This window comes from Actinia tenebrosa, unplaced genomic scaffold (genome assembly GCF_029948245.1).
Source record: "Actinia tenebrosa isolate PJP-AT-01 unplaced genomic scaffold, QUT_ActTen_1.0 PGA_scaffold17__23_contigs__length_9995812, whole genome shotgun sequence".
In the NCBI taxonomy this organism is placed as follows: domain Eukaryota; kingdom Metazoa; phylum Cnidaria; class Anthozoa; order Actiniaria; family Actiniidae; genus Actinia; species Actinia tenebrosa.
The window spans coordinates 6,496,409-6,520,898 of NW_028292577.1; the positions used below are offsets into that span (position 1 = coordinate 6,496,409).

Here is a 24,490-nt window from a genome sequence, read left to right on the forward strand (position 1 = left end):
ATGAACGGCCTTGATGCTTTTGGTACACAGACAGCATGGCCGGACGGTACTGCTCTCACAGATGACAGAGTTGTTGTTAATGGTAAAAATTATGTTCGAGACCTGACTCAGGGAATGCAGAACACTGTAAGGAAGCCATAAATTTTCGCTCTGTTTTTTTTATTGCTACAGCGCTTTTTTTACCTTTTTTTACTTCTGAATTATCTCACTCGTTTAACTATTTCAGGTTTTGGTGGGCTTGGTCATAACTAAACAAGAAAAACGTTCATTTGAAGACAAGAAAAGTAAGAATGAAAATGTTTATGTAATTAAAAGAGGTTTCACCAGTTTTCAACTTATCGAAATACTAGCTTACTTTAAAATGCTCAAAGCGCCCATTCGTATACCCTGGGTGCCAGAGGCTTAAGCCCCACACGGCCTCTGGCACTCAGGGTACCATTCGTAGAATATTTCGTAAAAACCTATATAGGGTATTAAAGTTTAAGTAGGTTCATCTATAACCATCTAACTGTCTAACCTAATTTTATATTCAGGGGTAGAATCTAATAACATGGAGCTGCATATTAATTAGTAACTCAGCCAATTCCACATTTGGCAATCTATATGATAAAATGAAGCAACTTGTCAAGAAATATCGCGATAATGGTTGGCAAATTAACCTCTCAATCCCGGGAGGGGGGGGGGGGGGTACTCCCATATATGGACTATACGGGGATGATCCGCTGAACAGGGTATGGTTTTTCGAGCTTCTTGTCATAAACAGGGTATGCAATTTCACTCAAGTTCCAAGTTCTTCCTGAGATTCCTGTCATATTCAGGGTTTCTACTTTCGTATTGACCGAAACTGGTTATTATGGTCGTAAAAAAACGATATGCAGGATGACATGATAATTGAAACAGGAACTCAGTGCAATAAATCATAAACAGGGTCTGCAAATTTGAGTGTTTTTTGTCATAAACAGGGTACCCCTTTCAGAATAGGGGGAACACCCCTACCCAAATTCTGGCGGAGTACCCCCCCCCCCCCCCCCCGGGCTCTCTATGCTAATGTTTGTCAAACATTTTTCTCAGTAAAATTAGCACACAGAATTGAAGAATTTGCAAGGCATTCCTTTAAAAGATGGAATGCCCATGCACCAAGATATAAGTGCACCTCCTTTCACTGTTGTACATTTTTTGATAAAGATGTGAAAGTATTACATTCCCACTCCCCTCATCCCAACCCATCTCATTATTCCTTTATCTTTTAGATCCTGGAACCACTAGATCCCACTTGCATTTCACATTGAGAGACACCCCCACTGATTTTATCAATGTCAGCTGTTGGGGATCTAATACTCATATTAGCAACCTAGCAAAAGCATTCAAGATTAATGATGTTGGTAAGAAACTTTTCATATCATTGTCAAGATTAATCAATATTTTCTCGATATAACGGGCCAATTTTATAGTATCAATACCAGTTTAATACACCATATTATAAGGAAATTCTTGGTATGGGCAGATCTAGGATTTTGAATGGGGGATCATGAAAGTTAAAGATAAATCTTTTTAGCAATTTGCAATCTTTCGTGTTTTAACCAACTTGACAAATTTCAAGCTATAAAGAGAAGTGCACAGGCACCTGTGACCTCCCCTAAATCCACCACTGCTTCAGATGCTGGATTCATATTGGTGGTTTTCAACCATTTCCAAGAGAATTAAATAACAAAAGACACGGCGGCCATGTTGGAGGATATAACAAAAAATTCATTAACAATTCTTTTGTTAAGTTCCTCCAACATGGCCAACATGAAAACCATCAATACTTAATTGATAGTCTTGAATTATTGAATTATCTCATAGTTGAGATCAGAAATGCACAAGTTCAGGCAAAGAGAAACACAGAATCAGAAGAAAGATGGAGTCCTTGGACCCCAAGGTATGAATGAACTTGGTGAACACTAACAGACCTTCTCAAAGATTCCCTAGACCCCCTACCCACTACACTCCACTTGCCCTGCTCCCACTTCTCTTTAAGGTCTGATTCTCCCTCTGCACCTGCACCTCCAACGAAGTACTAGTTGCGAACTAGCAGTGATCTGAGCTATAAATTTAGAGTGTGTTTACCTCATTCATTAGTTTTAATATTTTACAGTGGATTTCAGCTTAGTGTCAATGAGTCCCATTCATCAGTCAGTCTATACAGTGGATGGGATATAAATGATTTTGATGTGGTGGCTCATGTGCCAATAAAAGCAAGCAATGATTTCTATACTTTGGGAGATATTATAGCCAATGGTCAAAGTCTTCATGGAGAACACATCAATATCATGGCAGCAGTAAGAAATGTAAGCATGCTATCAGTGTCTTTTTATCACCCCTGCTCCTTAGTGACAAACTCAGGATTGAGATAAAAAGTGTTTTGTATGTTGCATTTTTCAGATTATAACATTTCAATATTATTTATCATTTTGCAAATGATAAGGTTTATGATTACTTAATCTTAAGATTGGCAAGCCAAGAGACATCACAACAAAAACAGGCAGACAAGTGAAGAGATGCGAAATCAAACTTTTTGATGATACAGTCTCATCATTCCCATTGATAATGTAAATATTTCTAAGATAAACATTTTGAAAAATTAAATTAAATTAATGGAAAAATTTGAAATGATAATTTATTGATATAATTCTTAGTTATTTCCTGCTTTTTATTCATTATTCATAGATGGGATGCTGAGCTTGTCGAGCTTTCACAAACTTGGTTACCAAAAGATTTTAGTAGGTTTAAAAGTTATTGATCTATTAGTTATGAGTCTTACATACAGTGTCAGTTTTCAAAACTGTGTGGAATTAAAATTGACTGGAATCTTTTTTATTTTGCAGTTTTGTTCATTGCTGATGTTAAGGTGACATTTGATAACTTCAAGAAGGCAATGGTTGCAACCTGTGACTCAAAAACTATAATTACTACCAACCCTGGTAGGTTAGCTGCTGTTGATAGCAGATAATTACTAGACTAAGTATCTAGACATTTTACGGGGACAGATTTTGGGAGGCTGTTTGCACTGCAGCCCCCTTTTATTTCAGTATGGTTTTTTAAACTTTTTTTGTTCAAAACTGTGAAACAATACTGAATAGCATTTCTGGAAACCATGCCCCTGGACTTCCTTTGCTTTCGTTTTGCATAGTCAGTGGTGAGATAATTCTAACACTGAATTTCTACAGCTCCCTTTTCTCAGATTTCTAGAACCATCACTGTGTTATGATTTGTGCTGCAAGTATAGAATCAATGCCATTGCACTCATTCACATATTTGCATGGATTTTGCATATTTACTATTTTAAGTGGCAATTAGGGAAGCACGGGTGGCGTAGCGGTGAGAGCGCTCGCCTCTCACCAATGCAACCCGGGTTCAAGTCCCGCTGAGCTCGGTGTCGTATGTGAGTAGAGTTGTTTGTTGGTTCTCTCCTGTGCTTCGAGGGTTTTCCGGGTTCTCCGTCTTTCCTCCCTCCGCAAAAATCAACTCCTAAATTCCAATTGGAATTACCGTGGATGAATAGCTACTCTGTAGAAATGCCACTGTTAAATCCCATTTATATTATATTTATTTTATTTTATTGTTTATTAATTAAAATATTAAACTTAACAGAACTTGATTGAGATTGTTAGTTACAATTCTTTTTTATTTCAGATACAAGAGAGGCACAGCAACTATTTAAGTATACACAGACTGTAGACATAGTGGATGATGATTTAGAAAGATCAGGAGATGATGCCTTTGAAAGTATGTGCACTACAGACTGGCCTGTATTAGACCCAAACTTTGAAAAAGTCCATGCACATTAGTTTTTATTGCTGAATTGCTATCTATAACAAGCAAGTTTATTTTTTTTATTCACTAGTCTCTAATATTCAAGACATCTTTACCGTCAGCCAAGTACTGGAAAAACTTTTGACGGCTGATGAAGAATGTGTCCCACAGGAAGTTACTGGCATTATTTATGCATTTGTTACTGAACTTGATTTGGATAATGAAAGGCAACGCTTCATTGCCACCAGATGGTAAGAATATTTGAATTTAGGGATGCAGGATTTTCACTAAGGGGTTCAAACTGGCAAACCAAATCTGAAAAAATGTAGTTTGGCAAACGCAAAAAACCACAACCACTTGCTCCTAAGTAGAACTTCTGTACTTGTCCTCTCAGGGGGTTTGATAATATCAAGATTATCTAATTAGAGGGTTTATAGTTGTCATTTAGGGGGTTCAATCATGGGGTTCATTCATGGGTTAGGGGATTCAGACCATCTCCCCCTCCCAATATCCATTCTGTCAAAGCAGAGAAGTATAATAAATGGAAAATGTCATGAAAACATTAAATAATGGGAAAATGGAAAAAATAAATCATTTGAGTGATATGGGATAATATCATTTCTGCTCATCCCATTTTTGCCCTTCGTGGTATTTTATGTTTTCAGTGGCTCTTGTGGACAGAAACTAGATGGTCCATCAGAAGTATGCATAAACCCAAACTGCTCCGCATCTAACAATGGCGATGCGCAAATTAAAACTGACTTTGAAATCAGCAGTTCTTTTTCTGACCACACAGGAATGGTGCATTGCCGTATGAAGGGCAAATGCGTGGAGTCTTTGCTTGGTTGCACGGTAAATATATATCTTTTCTCATTTATTTCCCTTCCCATTTCAACACTTTGTTATTATTTTCATGCAATCTTCTTTTTCTTTTTATGATATCAGGCAACTGAATTCTTAAATTTTACACAAACCCAAGCTACAGACGTCAAGTTTAAATTCCTTTTAGAAAGATGCAAGGTGTACTTCAAGGTGAGTAATCTTTAACTTTTACGTTTTATTCTATTTTGATATCATTTCGTACTTTACTTTTTTTTCAACATGATTACATTCTTTATAGAGCTTTTTTATTGTATAATGTATACTAGTATATCTTTGTGGGACCGGTACGGAGTTTGTTTCTTTTGATCAACAAAATAAACTAACGAAAACTGGCGTTATTTATTTTTGCAAACCACCTGCATATTTCGAATTCATTTTACTTTTGATGTTTTAAAAGAAATGGCTTCCTCGTTGTTACGTTCCAGCTCATATTCAATGGAATTTTTTTTTTAATCCGGTTTATTCCTTCTTTAAACTTTTTACAAATGATTTATAAAGGTTTTGTGTTTGCGCGTTTGTCTATTGATACAATAGATAAGCTCTGGTGGTCATTCACTAATCATGTGACATGTGCATTTGACGGGTTACAGATAAGATTCTAACAGGTTATAAATCCACAACAGGTGTTTCATATATAATATACATATAAACCATTAATGCCGTGTCTATAGATAGATTCGTAAAGGATATTCTTGCTCAATTTAAAGGACTAAAAACTAGCGCCGTAAAATATAAACTTCACTGTACGTGCTACAATGGACCATCATTACAATATACCAGTATGACCTTTCTTCCCTTAGATCGTCACCTCCGGGAAACGGTGGCTGCGAGTGCTGTAGACGACAACTATTTGATTTCCTAATTAGCGTAGGTTATTAATATTCATAAGTTGAAATTATGGGATGTAAGCCGGGACAGGCAGCAAGACGATCGTAATACGTACACCATATGGTATGTCAAGATTATATTTGATTTTCCGTAAGATATAGGCTTTTAATTTGTAACTTTTTATTTCTAGTGAACCTCGTAATTATAAATCTGTCTATTGTGAATGAAATAACTGAAGAACATCAAGATTATCGAGAATCAAAACGCTGATATAATCGACGAGCGTTTTGCGTTGTGTACCCATTACTGAATTAGATGTCCCCACTGAACGAAAGAAGATGTCCGCTACATTATTGTTCACATATGTCATTCACCGACTGATGGACATTTATTAAGCTTGATTCTGCAGTTATCCAGCGTTTATTTCATCTCCGAAGAGTGTTTACAAGAATCGTACGGCTTGTGAATTCCTCGAATTTCCATGTGCAGCGATGGATGATGACACAGGAAGCCCGCCGGCAAGACGCAAGAAGCCCGCTGATCGTGAAAGTTGTGACGGAGTGAGAGAAGAGAGAGCTGAAGCTCTAAGACGCTCAAGATCGGGATATATTGGCCAATTGACAAAGAATTATCGAAATATAAAAGAAGTGATGAAATCAGAGAATTTCAATGATATTGATACCGTTCTGAGGATAAGGCAGAAAATATTGAACACATTTGATAACTTCGAACGGTGTTGTCAACAGCACTTAGAATGCTTGAAGGAACAGTTGGATATTGAAGAAGCTGAAGGCATTTACAGTAGAGAGCTAGAAGCTAAAAAAGACATTGAGGGAGAAATTGATGCGTGGACCCACCGGAACAAAAGACCGTTCATTGACTTTGATCTGCCTCTTGTCGAACCCTGCGATTCTAGTAGCCAAGCAGGCTCTAACGAAAGTTCCCAATCAAGTACAGCAACGAAGTTAAAGTTGAAAGCGAGGGCAGATCAAGCTGTTGCCGAGCTTAAGATTAGACAGTTGAAGGAAGAGCAAGAATTGCAAGAAAGAATTGAAGAGATGACGATGAAATTGCGGTTAGAGGAGGCAATTCAAGTCAATAAAATAAAACGTCGACACACATTACTAAAAGCTCAACACGAAATGGAACAAAGAAACACTGAACTAAAAATCTATGAAAGGGCCGAACGAGTTGAGCTATACAATTTTTACGACGACGACGACGACGTGTTACCTGGTTCAAACCCCTTTGGCTCCACACCAAGAAGTGCCCCAAAGGAATCGACTAGAGTTGCAGACTTTAGACAGCGCCTCCCTGTGAACCCGTTTGCAACTCCGATAACACCGATCTCCACTAACCCATTCGCAGCCCCGATGGCCCAGACGCCTGGCAGTTCGTTAGCAACACCGACAAGGGGAAGCTCAAGTAACCCGTTTACGACGACAGAATGGCCTGATGTAGTACACAGGAAGCCCAAACCGAAGTTTGTTCATGCTGCACATGCACCGACACCACAGGCATGGCTGGACCTGAACACACCCGAGTTCTACGTCGCTGATTATGATAACCGTCTAAGCGACACTGCCAATAACGATGAACCACCTAAGCCAGCAGTCCATGAGAAGGTCCTCAGTCAACTGATAAAGCAGCAAGAAAGGATCACCAGCGCCATGACCAACGCTTTAATGCTTCCTAAACCAGAGCTATTAACCTTTGATGGAAACCCATTACACTACTGGAGGTTTATTCGCAACTACGAACAGAACATTGAAGCAAAGACTGAGGATAACGGAGAACGATTGAATTATTTACTGCAATATTGTACGGGCAAGGCGAAAGAAGTGATCAAGAACTGTGTAGTATTGGACTCTACCGACGGCTACCTCACAGCACGAACGTTATTGCTTGAAAGATTCGGCGAACCTTATGTCATAGCCACGGCCTACATTGATCTTGTAACTGAGGGACCCCCGCTGAGGGCGTCTGATAGACAAGGCCTGCAAGTTTTCGCCGATAAGTTAAAGGACTGTGAATTAACTCTACGTGCCGTTGGATATTATGACGACTTGAACAATGCTGACAACTTGAAGAAAATAGCAGAACGTTTCCCTGTCCACCTAAAGGCTAGGTGGCTCGAGAAGGCTAGAGTGATACGAAGCGGAGGAGGAAAACCCAGCATAGACCATATGTCCGAATTTTTGTCTGAGAGAGCAAAGGCCGCAAATGATCCTGTTTTCGGACAGATTATGGACTCAAAGGACACGTCCAGGGACAGAATGCGACCCCAAAGTAAACCGTTTCAGAACACGCCAAGGCCGCCAAGAGCTACCACCCTAGCGACACACCAAGCAGAAACGCCGAAAGTGACGGCAACAACAAAGGATTCACAATTAGCTTCGAGGGCCGCATATACTTTAAACGACCAGGTAAAGTGTGGTCTTTGTGCCCAAGCACATCTTCTCACAAGCTGCGATGAATTTAAGAAGAAGACGCAAGGTGAAAGAATGAAGTTTGTTCGAGACAAAGGGTTATGTGACAACTGCCTTAAGCGAGGACATAGAGCAAAGAATTGCTATCAGAAAAAACAGTGTGAAGTGGATTCCTGTGAGGGAAAACACCACACGTTGCTGCATCCACCGAACAGCTCTAACCTTAATCAACAGCCGAGCCAGGATTCAAGTAACAATACGAACAGTGCTAAAAATTATAATGTCGTCAAGGCTGATAGCGTAAACAGCGTCGATGTTCTTGCCAAGGAGAAAAGAGTATGTCTTCCAATCGTGCCCGTAAAGGTTCGTGGAAAGAAAGGTCAGAGATCTGTTGTCACCTACGCTCTTTTGGACCAAGGATCCGACACGACATTGTGCGAGAAACGCCTAATAGAACAGCTGGGAATCGAAGGCGCCGAACGAACATTCTCGTTGACAACTATCGAAAAGGCAAACGTTCAGCGAAAGGGATTAACCGCGAGTTTGGAAGTTACAGCTCTTGACTCAGACAATGTCGTCGAGATACCGACCGTATGGACAGTCAAAAAATTGCACATCACTACAGAAGGTGCACCCAGAGATGAAGACATTCGTAGGTGGCCACATCTAGCAGAAATACAAATACCTGAAATAGACACTGATGAAGTTACTTTACTCATCGGCAATGATACGCCTGAAGCCTTTTGGGCGTTAGAAGAGAAACGAGGACAACGGAAGGAACCGTATGCGGTCAAGACACTCCTTGGATGGACCATCGTAGGACCGATGACTGAGTCTAGGCATCAACAAAGCTTGAACGCACACTACATATCTTCCCATGGTGATGAGCTTAAGGCTCAAGTTGAAAGATTCTGGAGGACCGATTTCGGAGATGCAGTACTAAGTTCCGAAGAATGCATGTCAGCAGAAGATAAAAGAGCGTTGTCTATCATGCAGGAAAGCACGGTTTTATCTGAGGGTCACTACCAAATGGCCCTGCCGTGGAGAAACAGCAGTTATTGTACATTGAACAATCGACCGATGGCTGAGTTTAGACTTGCAACATTAAAACAAAGATTCCTGAACGATCCTGGACTTTATGAGAAATACAAAGAAGTTATAGATGACCATCTGACTAAGGGCTATGCCCGTCGCCTTCCCAACGAGAATTTTGACCAGAAGAGAGTGTGGTACCTACCCCACCATGCTGTGATTACCCCCAAGAAGCTACGCGTGGTATTCGACTGCGCCGCCAAATGGAAAGGCATGTCATTAAATGACCAACTATTGCAAGGACCTGATCAAACGAACAATCTCGTAGGCGTCCTTACTAGATTTCGCGAAGAGCCCATAGCACTAGCAGCAGATATCGAAGCTATGTTTTTGCAAGTCAAGGTTGAGCCCAAGGACTGTGACATGCTTAGATTCCTTTGGTGGCCTAATGGAGATCTTAGTCAACAGCCAGCAAATTTTCAAATGCTAGTCCACATTTTCGGTGCAACGTCTTCGCCAAGTTGTGCGAATTTTGCACTCAGAAAAACAGCTGACGACAATCAAACCGAATTTAATGATGAGATTGTGAACATCGTGCATAGGAACTTCTATGTGGATGATATGCTGAAGTCGACAAGTACTGTTGAAGGCGCTATACGAACTGCATCTGAAGTGACTGAACTGCTACGACGAGGAGGATTTCGTCTCACAAAGTGGATGAGCAATAGTAAAGAAGTCCTCAAGTCGATACCTGAATCTGAAAGAGCTAAGGCTGTAAAGGAACTAGACTTTGAACGATTTCCGACGGAAAGAGCCTTAGGAGTTGAATGGAATGTCGAGAAAGATTGCATCGGATTTAAGACACAGGTAAAGGAAAGGTCTCTTACAAGACGTGGGATGTTATCCATAACGAGTTCTGGCTATGATCCATTGGGTATCGCTGCTCCATTCGTCCTGTTAGCCAAGCTAATCTTGCAAGAACTTTGTAGACAGCAACTAAAATGGGATGACCCAATCCCTGAACATAACCTCGTTGAGTGGAAGAGATGGCTAGAAGACCTACCAAGACTGTCAAATATGAAGCTACCGAGATGCTTGAAGTCACCTGACCTTGGAGACATCGTCACCTATGAATTGCACCATTTCGCAGATGCTTCCCAGTCAGCTTATGGCACCGTATCGTACCTGCGGATGGTTGACATTAATGGGGAAGTACATTGTTCGTTCCTGAACGGGAAGTCAAGGCTCGCTCCTGTAAAACCAGTGACCATTCCTCGCTTAGAACTATCGGCGGCCGTTGTAGCAGTCAAAATTGATAAGATGTTAACAGCCGAGCTAGATCTGCCGCTGACTGAGTCGACGTTCTGGACTGACTCTACAACAGTGCTTCAATACATCAACAACTTCTCAAGACGATTCAACATCTTCGTGGCACATCGGATTGCTATCATTCACGAATTTTCTACCCCCAAGCAGTGGAGATAAGTGAATACCAAAGACAATCCTGCGGATGATGCGTCCAGAGGTTTGACCGCGGAGAAAATTACAGGAGACGAAGGAAGGCGATGGTTGTGCGGCCCTGAGTTTTTATGGAAAGGCCAAGATTCGTGGCCAGCACCAGTTCTCAAGATATCTGAGGTACCAAGTGACGACCCAGAAGTGAAGAGAGAGAGACAGGTCTATATGGCACAGCAAAGGGACTCAAAGAACTTCCTGCAACGAATGTACGAGCATTACTCTGATTGGTATCGCTTAAAGGTGGCCATTGCCTGGATGCTGAGATTCAGAAACTACTTCGTAAACAAGTTAAGAAGTTCAAAGCATGATATTGAAGTTAAGCCTGCTACAAGAGGAAGAATAACTGTGAAAGAGATTCGAGAAGCAGAAGTTGCGATTATCAAGGATGTACAAGGCCAAGGCTTCACAAGGGAAGTGAATATCTTGAGCAAACAGATTGAGAAGTCGAAAGTCAAAGTTTCCACAAGAGAGAAACCCCTACCAAAGGCAAGTTGCATTTTCAAGCTAGCCCCCGTGCTTAAAGGAGGAGTTTTATTAGTTGGAGGCCGCTTAGAGAACGCCCCAATTTCTGATGCAGCCAAACATCCACCAATTCTACCGAAGAACCACCCTGTCTGCGAGCTTGTTATTAGACATTATCACCAACTGTACGGCCACGCTGGAAGAGAACACCTACTGGCCCTTGTAAGACAGCGATATTGGATAGTAAGCGCAAGATCCCTAATTAGACGTGTGCTGACGACATGCTTTGACTGCCGAAGACGTAAGGCCCCGCCTATATCCCAACAGATGGCAAACTTGCCAGTTGACAGGCTCACCCCTGACGAACCACCATTTTCATTTGTTGGAACAGACTTCTTTGGTCCATTCTTAGTGAAAAGAGGTCGGAGCACAGAGAAACGGTACGGATGCATTTTCACTTGTTTAACATCACGAGCCGTACATCTAGAGGTTGCTCATAGCTTGGAAGCAGATTCCTTCATCAATGCGTTGCAGCGGTTCATGAATCGCAGAGGAAGACCCATCGAAATCAGAAGCGACAATGGTACTAACTATAAGGGTGGTGAGAGAGAGCTACGCAAATCTTTACAAGAATGGAATGTTCAGAAGATCGAGAGTTTCCTAAAACAGAGAGAAATCGTCTGGAAGTTTAATCCCCCAGGAGCCAGCAGCATGGGTGGAATATGGGAGAGAATCATAAGATCTGTAAGGTCCATTTTAAGGGCCCTGTTGAGGGAGCAAGTTACTACAGACGAAGTCCTGTTGACTTTAATGACGCAAGTGGAGGCCATTCTTAACATTAGGCCGTTGACAACTTGCAGTGATGATCCCAAGGACGACTCCCCTTTAACGCCTAACCATATCCTGTTACTGCGTCCAGGAGCGAGTATGCCTCTAGGTGTATTCACGGCTTCTGATAACTATGGCAGACGTCGATGGAGACAGTGTCAATATCTAGCCAATCTGTTCTGGCGCCGTTGGCTCAAAGAGTACCTACCAACTTTACAATTGAGGCAGAAATGGATCTCCCCACAAAGGAACCTAGCGAAAGGTGATGTTGTTTTGGTGGTGGACGAGACCGTTAAACGGGGCCAGTGGCCTCTGGCATGTGTACTAGAAGTTTACAAGGCAAGGGAGGGACTTGTACGCTCCGCAAGAGTCAAGACGTCTAAGACAGAGTTGGTCCGTCCCATTCACAAATTGTGCTTGCTGGAAGGAGTTGATTAAAGCCTCAAGAATCAAGGAAGCACTGTTAGCGAATTACACAAGAACATTGTTGAGTTAATTGATAATTGTGCTATGAAACCAAATTAATTTGTTATTGTCGTCAGGACAATGATTTAAGAAATGATCCATAAGAAATGCCTCATTTGGGGCCAGTAATGTAGACGACAACTATTTGATTTCCTAATTAGCGTAGGTTATTAATATTCATAAGTTGAAATTATGGGATGTAAGCCGGGACAGGCAGCAAGACGATCGTAATACGTACACCATATGGTATGTCAAGATTATATTTGATTTTCCGTAAGATATAGGCTTTTAATTTGTAACTTTTTATTTCTAGTGAACCTCGTAATTATAAATCTGTCTATTGTGAATGAAATAACTGAAGAACATCAAGATTATCGAGAATTAAAACGCTGATATAATCGACGAGCGTTTTGCGTTGTGTACCCATTACTGAATTAGATGTCCCCACTGAACGAAAGAAGATGTCCGCTACAAGTGCTATCGTGTTCTCTGGCTGACCACCAAGAAACTGCAAATGTTTTGCAAAATTTCCTTCGTGGGTAACCGGCCTAACTGATCCTCTTCTGGTGTTTAATGGTAGCGATCATTGCTGCGCTGTTTGTAGAAGCATGTCTTTAATACGCGTTTTGGTATGATTTATTATGGTTCCCAGTAAAGATTCAAAAGCTACTCAGTGGCGCTTCGTCTTAAATATTTAAAGAAATTTCCACAGAGACTAGCTTTTTTGACTATGCAGTCAATGCAAAGTAATATTTTTATTTAACGATGTCATTTTTCAAATGCCAACAGCTAGAGATGGTTCGAAGCACTCGAAAAATGTAAAACAATATCTGTTTCTCAAGTATGTATTGTAAAATCGAAGTATGATAGTATTTCTTCTTAATGACAATATTTTTAGATCTGTCTATTAATTTCTTAACGGGATTTTTGAATTTACATTTTCCATTTTTACGTTATAACCATGTAAGGTAATAATGCTACGATGTTTTCAAAAATGTGAAAACGTTTGTTTTGATATTTGAACCAGTCAGACAGAACTTTGGTTTTACATTCTTCAAGAGAATGTTTCAACTTACTAGTATCATGTTCCTAAAATATCGTTCCACATAAAGCTTGATAGCAAAGTCCCCTAAAAATTATATCCAACCACAACTCACTTCATAGTGCGAAAAGAAAAACATATATAGTTTTTTTTAAATATCACTACTAGAGAGAGGGGTGGTACTAATGGTACATGGAGAACGTGCTGTGGCATGAGTCTCTGCCATATGATCCCGATATGAGGAAGTCGAATGCAGCCGAAACGAAACCACGAGATCCTACTTCTTCCTATTTCGCTTTAATTCATGACACTGCTTATACACCCAGGTCAAAGGAAACGCTGATACTTCGTAATCCCTTTTGATCCGTCGCCAGTCCTGCACCACAAAAGCCTCCTAGACACGTTCTACATAAAAAAAAAAAACAACTGGTCCAAAAAGTTTATTTATTCATTGATCAAACATTGATTGATGAAATGCGCCAAAAAAGTTTACTAGCGATATCACGACGTCTTTGAAATCATCTCGTTTTGTTTCCCTTTAAAATGACGCTTATACATATTTATCGAATCATTTCGCATGCTACGTGAGTGTGGGAAAGAATATGAAATAAGTCATACATGGGAGGTCAAGCCCCCCGTAGACCGCAGCTCTCAAGCAAATACGGATGTAAAATCAACATTTAAGATCAATAACTAAACGAGAGTAGTTTTCGAAAAAATCAGCTTATAGCCCTATACTCTCCAACTTCAACTTACACCTTTAATGGACTTAATCCCAAATGCCGTCTTGGGCAATACCTTCGCACCCAAGGGAATAATTCATCGGCCACTTCAGACACGTACTTCGATATTACTTTTTTTCTGTTCCACTCAAAATACTACATTTTAAAAATTTATTTCTGAATACTAGGCAAATGATGGTTCATAAACACCTCGGCATCTCACATTCTCAAATATTCTTGTCAACAAACTCTAGAGTCACGATACGCTCCTTTAACCCCTCTTCCCTCGTTTCTTGGAACAGAAGGTATCACTACCGAAAACATTGTTATGTTAATTGTTCTCACTTGCGCAACTTACACGTGGGATTTTTCAGTCTCTTAGTGGAATAATATAGCCCAATTTCATACGAGAAACTGTTATTATTCGAATATATGCAAATTATCACTCATCAAAACAAATCCGAACATATTTCCTCCTTCTATTTTGGTTGCGTTGGCGGGAATGTGCTCGACAACACGTAACGATCATTCCAAATACGCAACGGCGATTCGCGCCAAATTCCTGCTAGTTGGACTTTCGACCCGGAGGAGGAATAAATTGTTCTTTCCTGCTTTTTGATTGGTCCATGTAATGGAGCAAAATGCAAACAATCGCGAATTGACCAATCGGCGTCATTGTTGTCCATGACGTAACAGAACCGGTTTCTAACATGAATGAATGAGTTTATAGCGCGCCACGACGACGGTTTTGTTAGTGTTGTTTTGGTTTTTCGTACGAGGAGTAACTACGACTTGTACCACGAGTTTTTTTGCCAACAAATACGAAAATGTGGGATAGAAACGTGATGAGTTCTTGTGAGTTAATCAAGGATCGTCTTTTCTTTGTCACTGTAACGTGTAAGCCAAGAAACAGCCCGAATTTCCACTATTTCAGCGTCGATCATGACTGGACCTTAGACGGTTGTAAATTCGCCGACACACCTTACTTCGGCCCATCAAACCTGGCCGGCATTTACCGATTTTTCTGCTTGGTGAATACCAAGCTTCATATGGTACCGGCAGCGAAGAAGATAGTCATGTACACTACCGCTGAAGATGGTTTACATGAGAAAAGAAAGAGAACAAGAGCCATATTTTTATGTGGCGCGTTTGCCGTTAGTCAGTTAAACATGACCGCCGAAGAAGCTTATGAAGCGATGGCAAACCAATTCAAACCGAACTCTCTTCTGCCTTATTGCGATATAAATGGCAGTAAATCTCATAATTTATCTATATCAGACAGTTTGAAAGGATTTGAGAAGGCTATTTCTTTAGGATTCTTTAGTTTTGAAGACTTTGACTTGAACAAATACGAAGAGGACGAACGTACATTCGATTTAAACTGGATCGTGCCTGGGAAGATTCTGGCGATTTCTGATCCTCAAAGAAGAAACAACGTAAAAGCCAGCCGATTCACTAAACTAAGGAAGTACTTCAGACAGAATGAAGTAAAATCCGTAGTAAGATTGAATAGAGATGACAACATGATAAAATATGGTCTCGTGTATGATGCCCGTTGTTTCACGGCAAACGGTTTCGCACACTACGATCAGTACTTTGAAGATGGCGGGATTCCTACTAAAGCTATCATAAAGAAGTTTACTCGTGTCGTCGATCAGTGTGAAGGGGCCGTTGCTGTTCACTGTAGGGCAGGACTTGGAAGAACAGGAACTCTAATCGCGTGTTATTTAATTAAGCAATATAAATTTACAGCAGCGGAAGCAGTAGGCTGGCTACGTATGTGTAGACCAGGAAGCGTTTCTACATTACAGCACTGCTTCCTCGAACACAAAGAAACTGCCATCCAGAAAGGCTACCCAGAAGATCTTACTCTAGAAGACTTGAATGAAAACATGAAAAAAAGCTTGAACATTATCGCTTGTACTCCCAGACGAGACGAAAAAGTGGCTTAGTTGGGGCGCAGACATGAATATTAATGAGTGGCTTTTCCTTACTACAACTGTCTGGCGTGCGATGTCGACATGCTAATAGACAGCTGCGAATTTATAATTTTACTGGTACTGTCGCCCAGTAACGTGTAAATACAAACAAAATAACAACTAGAACCTGTTTTGCGACATTATTCTTTCAGGAATCCTTGGAAGATTTAAAATTCTTCTAAAGGATTAGATATTTTTGAACAAAATAGAAATACTCGATAGTGAGATTATCGACGTCTAGTGATTATTCAAATTAAACTCACTCCAGCATCCTGCCAGCTTTCTTATAGTCTAGAGTTGTTCTCTTGGTAATAAACCTCTAACTTAAAGTTATTTTCTTTAATTCAACGAATTTTTCCTGGTTTTTGTTATTTATTATAAAATTTTGCACAAAAATGATAGTCTGGTTTGAAATCCTGATATTTATGTATATATGACTTCGTTGAGTTGAGTTTGAAATTAATGTGAAATATTTTAGCCAAAATGGAATTTATATCTCGACATTAGATTTGAGAAAAAGCCAAGAAAATATGAATATATATGTATATATATAAGATATTTTATAAAAGATCTACTTGTTTTGCATTCACTATCCTAAGGACATTGAATTAATCTATCACAGATGTTCAAAATGCATTATTTGAAAGTTGAGAGAAAATTCTTTAAGTAACGTTTATGTGGAATATATATATCTTTTCAATCAAATTGATTGTACTTGGTACAGAGTTATTACTCTGACATGACTATAACATACTGTACATAAAGATTCCTGTACATATTCTTGTTCTTTATTAAGATATCTAGCTTATTTATGTGTGTAAAAGCAAAAAGTCTTGCTGGCAAGTATTCTAGTGAATATTTTTCTATTAGATTATTATTATTAAGCATTTAATATTTAAGTTTAAAATGTAAGGCAATATTGTGTTAGTAAATGAAATGTCTTACCCTTGCTAAATACTTTCCATTTCCCAAAGATTAAATATTTTCCATTTCTCATAGATTAATTATTCTAGTGATGCAAAGTTGTACCTTACAGTATTGTGCTATATAAATACTTGTGTTTATGTTGCTGTATATTTTTGAAATTAAAGATATTAATGAAAATATAAAATGAATCATTTATTTTTTGTCTGCCTCTTCCATTTCATTGATAATCATATAACATTATCATAAACACACGCCCTTGGAAATTACCAAATTTCTCTTCTTTTTATATTGGTATTTGATATTTTTGTTTTTCATCCTGTTATATTCTTGGATCAGACTTTGGTTAATTTTTGGATTTTGTGTCGTAGTAACACGTAATCCATTCATTAGTTTTTTCCCGTTTTTAACTTGATGACGAACGAACATTACACAAAGCTGGTGAGGCGTGGGCGAGTCATACCAAACACTAACTCTTGTAGTCATGGTTGATCGCAATTTTCCCACCAATATATTAATCCAAAATACTGCAGTGACACGTTGTGCTTCTTATAAGATAAGTTACCCAGGCTCGTAAATATCGTTATGGATGAGAAACAGTATGTGCCTTAACGTTCAGAACGCGTTACAACCGAATGACCACTTGCGTAAATATTGACCGACTCTGACGTTGCCTGTGTGGGGTAGCCTTGGTAATGGTTCTGGATTACTCTTGGTTTTTCCAACCCGCACAATGACTATATCACTCCCACATCTCTACAACTAAGACAACTTATTCTAGTCATTTTACCAATCGGTCCGATATCTTCAAAAGAAAAATGAGTATTTTTCTATAATATCCCAAGTTTATTTCTCCATTTAAAATTACGTATTATGAATGCTTCAGATATTCTTGCCAAAAATAACATTTTGATTCTAATTTCTGAATTGAGCAATTCAGGTTTTTGGATTAAATCACACAGAGTTTAATCCTTCCAAGGGGTCTGGTCTCGGCCTTGTTTATGAACTTTTCTCCTTGATTAATAATTATCCATCCACGACTAAGTTATGATACCGCTAAGATACTTCCAGCCCTATTATCACTTCGTAGCTGTCTTGAATTTGGGATGGAATTAACTGACTCTTATAAAAACTTTCATCTAGAATAGAAAAACCAACAAAACCGGCTATTACTAAATTTTAATAATAATTCTTAAATATAAACAATAATTCTTAGTTAAATTTAATTCTGAGCAGTATTTTAGAATACTTCCTTTGAGGCCTACATAACTCTATACCCCGTGGCCGTCAGTAAATAATTGTAGTCGTATTTAGGTTCTCTTTTCCCTTTCCTTTAACCTCGGTACGTTCTGGCTTACTGAGTGTATAGTATTTTGACTTTATGATTATTCTATGCTTCTAACTCCCTTTTAGAGATGACTGGCGTTCGTTACAACTTTCAGTATACTTTTCCTATACTTAAACGGAAACAAAACACCAATTCGTTTTTCTTTGCAGGAAGCATTTCCCTGATTTTACCTCTTCCAAAATTTTGGTCTATTTTGGTTCAAAGCTTAATAATTCAAATATTCTGGATTCTAAAAACCGTCCAATTTTATCGAAATCAGGAATAGTTCAGTTCTAGGCTAATTAAGTTAAGGCACGGCTAGCGTGTTGGTTCTTGCGGAAGGAACGTAACGGAGGTTCTAGAGAAAAATTTAGATCAATATACTATACGTGTTAGGCTGTTTGCTCATGTTTCCTTGTGTTTTTATTATTTAGACTCTTCCCTGGAGACGACCATGTAGGTCGATTACTAGTCTAATACGGACGTAGAAGACTAGACGATAAGAGCTTGCTAGCAAAATAAATGTTAACAAAACAGGAGGTTGAAGTAGTAATTTATTATAACCAACAATATACTCATTAAACTTTCCTAAAATCTTAAGTCTTTTTCTTCACACTTCATATAATTATAGTATTTGACGAACATTTTCTATAACCTATTTTTGGATATGATTTGTTATTCTTTTGCTAGACTCATGTTATTGTGGTGAGTTGTTGACGATGAGCTTTGACGCGGAAGTCAGCGTGGGACCGTTCAAGCGCATAGCGGGAAAATTCAGAAGACCGCGAGCACAAAGGTTTTCTCGTAAACAAGACAGTGTTTTTGTGCCGCTTCTATAAAAAATGTTTCCTAACGACGATGGTAAATATTATGTTTTGTTCATGACGATTAGTACTCATGATCTTCAGAAAATAAACCACTAAGATCTATGATAGTCGGAACTTTCCTCATAAACATATAAGCTTCACTATCCTCCTAGTTTTTTTTTTGGTAGCAAAGATTGATTGCTTTTAGGAAGAATTAGCTTTTTAAACGACGATAAAGAAAGCGAACGCTCCAGAAAATTACTCGAAAGCAATATTAGTGCTACTACTGCTTCTATATTACGTTTACTTCCATGACGACCACGATATTTTCAGTACACCTTCTGGCCAGTGTCGTACTCGGTTAGTACACCTGGCATCTCTCTGATTTCAGAGTTCTCCGCATTCCCTCTAAACCAGTGAAACTGAGGCCCCGTTTACACGAAGCTGGATATTTTGTAAACGCATTTTTTTTTATCCGTTTAGGCGTTTACACGGAGACGGTCTTTAGCCGGCTATTTTCGAAAACGCTTTTCAAAGCGGATATTTTTGAAAACGCTGGCTATGCCTTTCCATGTAAACACTCGAAGCCGGATATTTTCGTTAACGCTGACGTCACTAAACAAAGGAGATCGCAGGCTCAGGAACTATGCGCATGCTCATTTAACTCCTATGAGCGTTTAAACGAAGCCGCATGTAAACGCACATTTTTTTACCCGGATAAAAAAATATCCGGCTTCGTGTAAACGGGGCCTGATATAGAGATCCTTTCAGTTAGAAGCTTGTGTAGTTTTCAGAGCTTACAGTGTCACAAGCTTCTCAAAGGATCTCAATATCAGTCTCTCAGGATCACAACCCCCATGCAATTTCATTAAACTATGGCATTAAAATATCACAAGCATTAGATACTGTTTCTAGGGAACTGCACGTACTTCGGCGAATGTATCAGGCTTTGGCGTTCTCACTTCGTCTTGCTAAGTCGTAAGAGTTTTTTAAAAGAACTAAGTGAAAAACAAGAAAAAAAATGTATTGCTAAGGATCAAAAATAGTATGTTATGGAGTTCTTAAAACTAAGTTGCTCAAGGGATTTGAGGTGCCTGGCTTCCTCTAGCTCGACTCTAAAGTCTTGTCTTCTTTCGAAAGCCTATTAATAGAAAGACTTAGACCTTGATGCAACAGCCTACCATCTCATTAAAGTGAAAGAATCGTCTTTTATATCACCAGTCAACTTAGTACTCAGATAAGTATTCCAGTGTATTAGTAGGACAAAGAAGTTTATAACTCTTACTATTTAGTGACCACACCTCACTTAGCCGACATCCTCTTTCATTTCTCTTTCTGTCTCAAAAGACAATGAAACCACTGATAATAGAATCTCTTGTTTCTGCGCTATTTTACGCAACACAACTTGATTGACCATAAATATGTTTATTTATTTATTTATATTTATTATTCTCATTATCATATTTCAGTATGCATTTATTAGTTGATTGCCGTCAAAATGTCTTAATTTTTGCCGTGAGTATCAACCTTCATGAATATTTTCATTCATTTTTGTATTAATAAATTCTTTTATTTGTGCCTTCGTATTTTTGTTGAGTAGATACAAGTAACTAAGATGCGCATGCGCTGTGGTCTTATTTTGTCAAGCCAGAACGCGTCGCACGCAATTTTCTTCCAAACATTTGTGACAAAAATATTTTGAAAATCATCCCGCAGCGCTCAAGCTACCATGGTTTGTCTAATATAAAAGAAACGAAAAAGAAATAAATACCCGCTAGTTTTGACCAGCACGCAAGATACCGTGCAATACCTCGATAGCTATCGTTACCTCAAGTACCATCTCATTCCTTTAATAGTGCTGAACTCTATACATATGCAAATGAGTATTCCTGGTTCTACTAACATCGTTATGCACGCAAGCTAAAACTATACGAAAGTAAACCCCACTTTTCTTATTATTTCGTGCTTCGATTTTTTCGTTTCATTTATATTTACTATAATTTTAATTAAACTGATTAGAGTCCTTCATCGTGCAGAGAAGCGTACAATACTTTCCACTTTGACCAGGATTAGAGTTTGGTTCTTTAAACGTTAATGAGATTCATCCCACCTCTTATTCTTACTTCCCACATAGATACAAAGTGTGCTTTACTTCCGCTTTCTTTTCTTTTCTTTTTCTTAGTTATTGGTAGTTCTAAGTTGAAGAGTTTTAATTGCATTGTCCAACTCAGAGTGCAGTACTCTTTGTTTAGAAGTGCCTTTTATCTCAAAAAAGAAAATATGCTAATTCATTTATTCTATCATCATTTGGCCCTTTGAACACGCACATGAAAACAAGAGAGGGATACCAGTCTTTACAGGTTTTTCCCCCTTTTCTTTCAATTTTTTTATTCAGTGCTTCATTCATTTTTTTAGGGTCTTTTTTTTTTCTCTTTTTCACCGTGTGAGGAATTAGCGTGCGATATCGTGTGAATGTCATCACCACATGACTACCATTCTCATTACCAGGAACAAAGATTTGTTTTGTTTCTTTTCTTTTATTCTTTACTTAGTACTTCATTCCATTATATTTTGCTGCAGTTTTTTCCATTAATTTTCGCCTTATTCGGATTAGCGTGCGATATCGTGCGAATATCATCGCTACATGAGTACTTTTCTCATTACCAGCAACATACCCATAATCTTAATGGTTTTTTAAAATATGTTAATGAGATTTATGCCCCCAGCGATCATTTTTAACACGCAAATAAAAGTTACGGGAAAAATAACCATTTTGGAATATTTTTTTTCCTGTCTTTACGTTTACATGAGCAGGACATTGTCTGGAATTTACATTTTCAGTGCCCAAACAAGTTTAAAATTTCCAGGGAAAGTTGCGTGCTACCTGGTCACTGCATGGGATTCCGTTTTTGTTGGATTTAAGTTATAATTGACAACTTTACAAATACCTAGATCAGTACAGGAGATAATTTATTCATGGCGGTGCATCTCTTTGTCACTAATATATCGTTTCAGTCTTAACAAAATAATATTTTTTATGACCATAATTTTATCATAGAGATTAGCAGCCCTGGTTGTTCTCTAAAAACCTTACATCTAACTGTTCTATATAACCTTCACAGGCTAATTTCTAATGATAATAATAATAATTATTATTATTAAAGTTATTATTATTAATTTCTAGATTTTTTTCTCGGAGGTATGGTGACGAATTATCTCCAAGGGGGGAGGGGGTTAGTCGGGATAAACTAAAACTGATACGACTCACCAGGGTCGGCTACGAACACATAAACCGCGTGGTTGTGGAGGAGTAGAATAGACCATGCAGTTAGCAGTATAGTAAGTATATGGGACTATGGGTCCATATCAAGTTCAGCATTTTTTATTTCAATGAACCAATTCCACATGGGCGTTATGTTTTCCCATTTAAGACCGTGTATCTTTCCCTACAGTATCATTTCCTTGTTTAATGGTTGCACATATATAACAAGGTATATGAATACAACTTAAATAAAGAATCTTTTTCTCAGGGAAATAACAATAAAATGGGAAAACATTACGCCCAAGTCACCACCAAGATTTGGTCCATTTTTAGCCTTCTCCCTCCAGTATCAAATTATTACCAGAACCTAGATTGAGGAATTTCGTCTTTATACCCCGTCAAGCAAAACTGTCTAAGCATCCTATTAAGCCTTACATCGAGGTTTGTAATTCTTGGGGTGGGAAAATTAGGACAATTCGCTGGAACGTTTATTGACCTAGTATTCCTCGTGGGGTTGTTTGTACGTTCGTGAATAGGAAAACATAGCGCAGTAACGTGCAAAAATTAACGATATATTTTCATGACGGTCAGATAAAAGGTTATGACATCTAAGTCAGAGCCTGGCAAACATGTTTTTTTATCCAGTTTGTAGTACATCTCGATACTGCTGATAGAATGCACATACGCAAATATAACTAATGTTCCCTCCCGTGATTCCGCCATTTACCTCATTTTTACACGTGCCTTGATTATCAAATTGTATTCGAATCTTCATTGTTTCAGTCCATCCAATATCCAGAAAAGCCCAACGCGTTGGTCTGTTATATCAGTATGGAAAATCTTTCTGTTTATTAAATAACGGTGCTCGCAGGTGTTTTATTAGTCTCTCAATATAATTCTTTGTCCAGGTTTTTCTACTTCGTACCGGTAAATGCATGTTGATTCTGAAAAAAACATCTTTCATGAAAACCACGAGAAAGGAAAACATCCGATTCAACACGCGCCCTTTTTGTCGGGACGCGTGCTACATTGTCTTACCCCCTTATTATTATGGAAGACAAACGTTTTTATGATGGGTAGGATGGGGAATTTTTGTTAATTGTTTTCAGAAACATCAATATTCTCTCTGCTTTTGTTTTGTGCTCTATGGGGAAAAGGTTGCACTAGCTACCTTAATTTTCGTATATTCCGAACGCAGATTTGTTCATTAAGGTCAATCAGAGGATCAATTCGGCAATGATCATATATTGAGTCCCTCGATTCCTTCGTGTTTAAAGTCACTAGATATATGTCCTTAAAACTTCAGACGTGACTGGGTCATGTTTCCAAAGCGAAATAATAGTTCATTTTCTGTATGTGGACAGGCGGATTTAATCATCCTCCGTAGCCCTCCCCCCACTTACGCAAGCGTTTTCATTCCTATCGGCACGCGTCGGTATAAGATGAAAGTTATTTAGGAAAACAACTGATAACAAAGAATATTCATGCATGTAAAACCATTATCTGATTGTTTAAAGTCTAGCCGTACGATTCATGTTTTCAATAAGGTCAAGATATCGTGAGTCACGTATTACTGCTTTATGTTCCTACGAGCAAAAACGCGCACAGGTTCAAGTCTCAGGTCAACTCTACCAGCTATCCGTCAAGACGCGTTCAGCTCTTGTTATACACATACAAAGTAATACGTGCCGTCGGTTGCTATTGTCCTAATACCTAGTATAATCCAGACCAATTAGGAAAACAAAGTGCTGTCTTCAAAGGGATTTGGTATTCTTAGAAATTTGTAGTCCAAACAGTTCTTCACAATTCTAAAAATAACTCAAAACAAAGAAAAAAAGAATGGCATTTCAATACAATCGCTAATAATAATCTCAAGTTCTTCAGAATGTATATATACTGATTTTACGTAACATACTGCCCAAAAACATAAACTGTGCTTAGAATCAAGTCTCAGTAAACACAATGGAATCACAATGGCTGATATAACAGTTTGTTTCCGAATTCGTTATTTATTTATTTTATTTTATTTTATTTCTATTTTTTTATTATTCCCTTTTCTTTCTTCTTGCTCAAGAATCTAATCTACATTATTTGCTGGGCGTTTCAAAATGTACTAGAACAAAAAACCAAGTAGCCTATCATGGATTCCCAGGCCACGCATTTCAAGTAGATCAACAATATTTTCTGCG

At 38.6% G+C, this 24,490-nt stretch overlaps 2 protein-coding genes and 1 pseudogene across 2 annotated transcripts; all 3 read left to right on the plus strand.

Moving 5' to 3' along the window:
• On the plus strand, window positions 1-5,518 carry LOC116292702 (meiosis-specific with OB domain-containing protein). Its single transcript, XM_031700057.2, has 13 exons — window positions 1-126; window positions 227-284; window positions 1,251-1,382; window positions 1,846-1,921; window positions 2,138-2,330; window positions 2,491-2,591; window positions 2,710-2,762; window positions 2,868-2,963; window positions 3,676-3,768; window positions 3,887-4,046; window positions 4,461-4,647; window positions 4,741-4,827; window positions 5,478-5,518. Exons 1-13 carry the CDS (start codon window positions 1-3, stop codon window positions 5,514-5,516), a joined length of 1,401 nt encoding a protein of 466 aa, XP_031555917.2. The 3' UTR covers window positions 5,517-5,518.
• Window positions 5,519-10,455: 4,937 nt separating this feature from the next.
• On the plus strand, window positions 10,456-13,136 carry LOC148910363 (uncharacterized). The gene is made up of 2 exons (XM_089032086.1): window positions 10,456-12,485; window positions 12,553-13,136. The coding sequence occupies exon 1, from the start codon at window positions 10,650-10,652 to the stop codon at window positions 12,210-12,212; it is 1,563 nt and encodes a 520-aa protein (XP_088888212.1). The 5' UTR covers window positions 10,456-10,649; the 3' UTR covers window positions 12,213-12,485; window positions 12,553-13,136.
• Window positions 13,137-14,745: 1,609 nt separating this feature from the next.
• Window positions 14,746-17,093, plus strand: LOC116292713 (dual specificity protein phosphatase CDC14AB pseudogene; annotated as a pseudogene).
• Window positions 17,094-24,490: the final 7,397 nt, after the last annotated feature.

Bases quoted from the DNA above. Each gene is read 5' to 3' on its own strand.
- LOC116292702 (XM_031700057.2), top strand. From the start codon at position 1: ATGAACGGCCTTGATGCTTTTGGTACACAGACAGCATGGCCGGACGGT. The intron at 2,331-2,490 runs GTAAGCATGCTA...CTTAATCTTAAG, and splicing joins TCATGGCAGCAGTAAGAAAT to ATTGGCAAGCCAAGAGACAT. The intron at 2,964-3,675 runs GTAGGTTAGCTG...TTTTTATTTCAG, and splicing joins TATAATTACTACCAACCCTG to ATACAAGAGAGGCACAGCAA.
- LOC148910363 (XM_089032086.1), top strand. From the start codon at position 10,650: ATGGCACAGCAAAGGGACTCAAAGAACTTCCTGCAACGAATGTACGAG.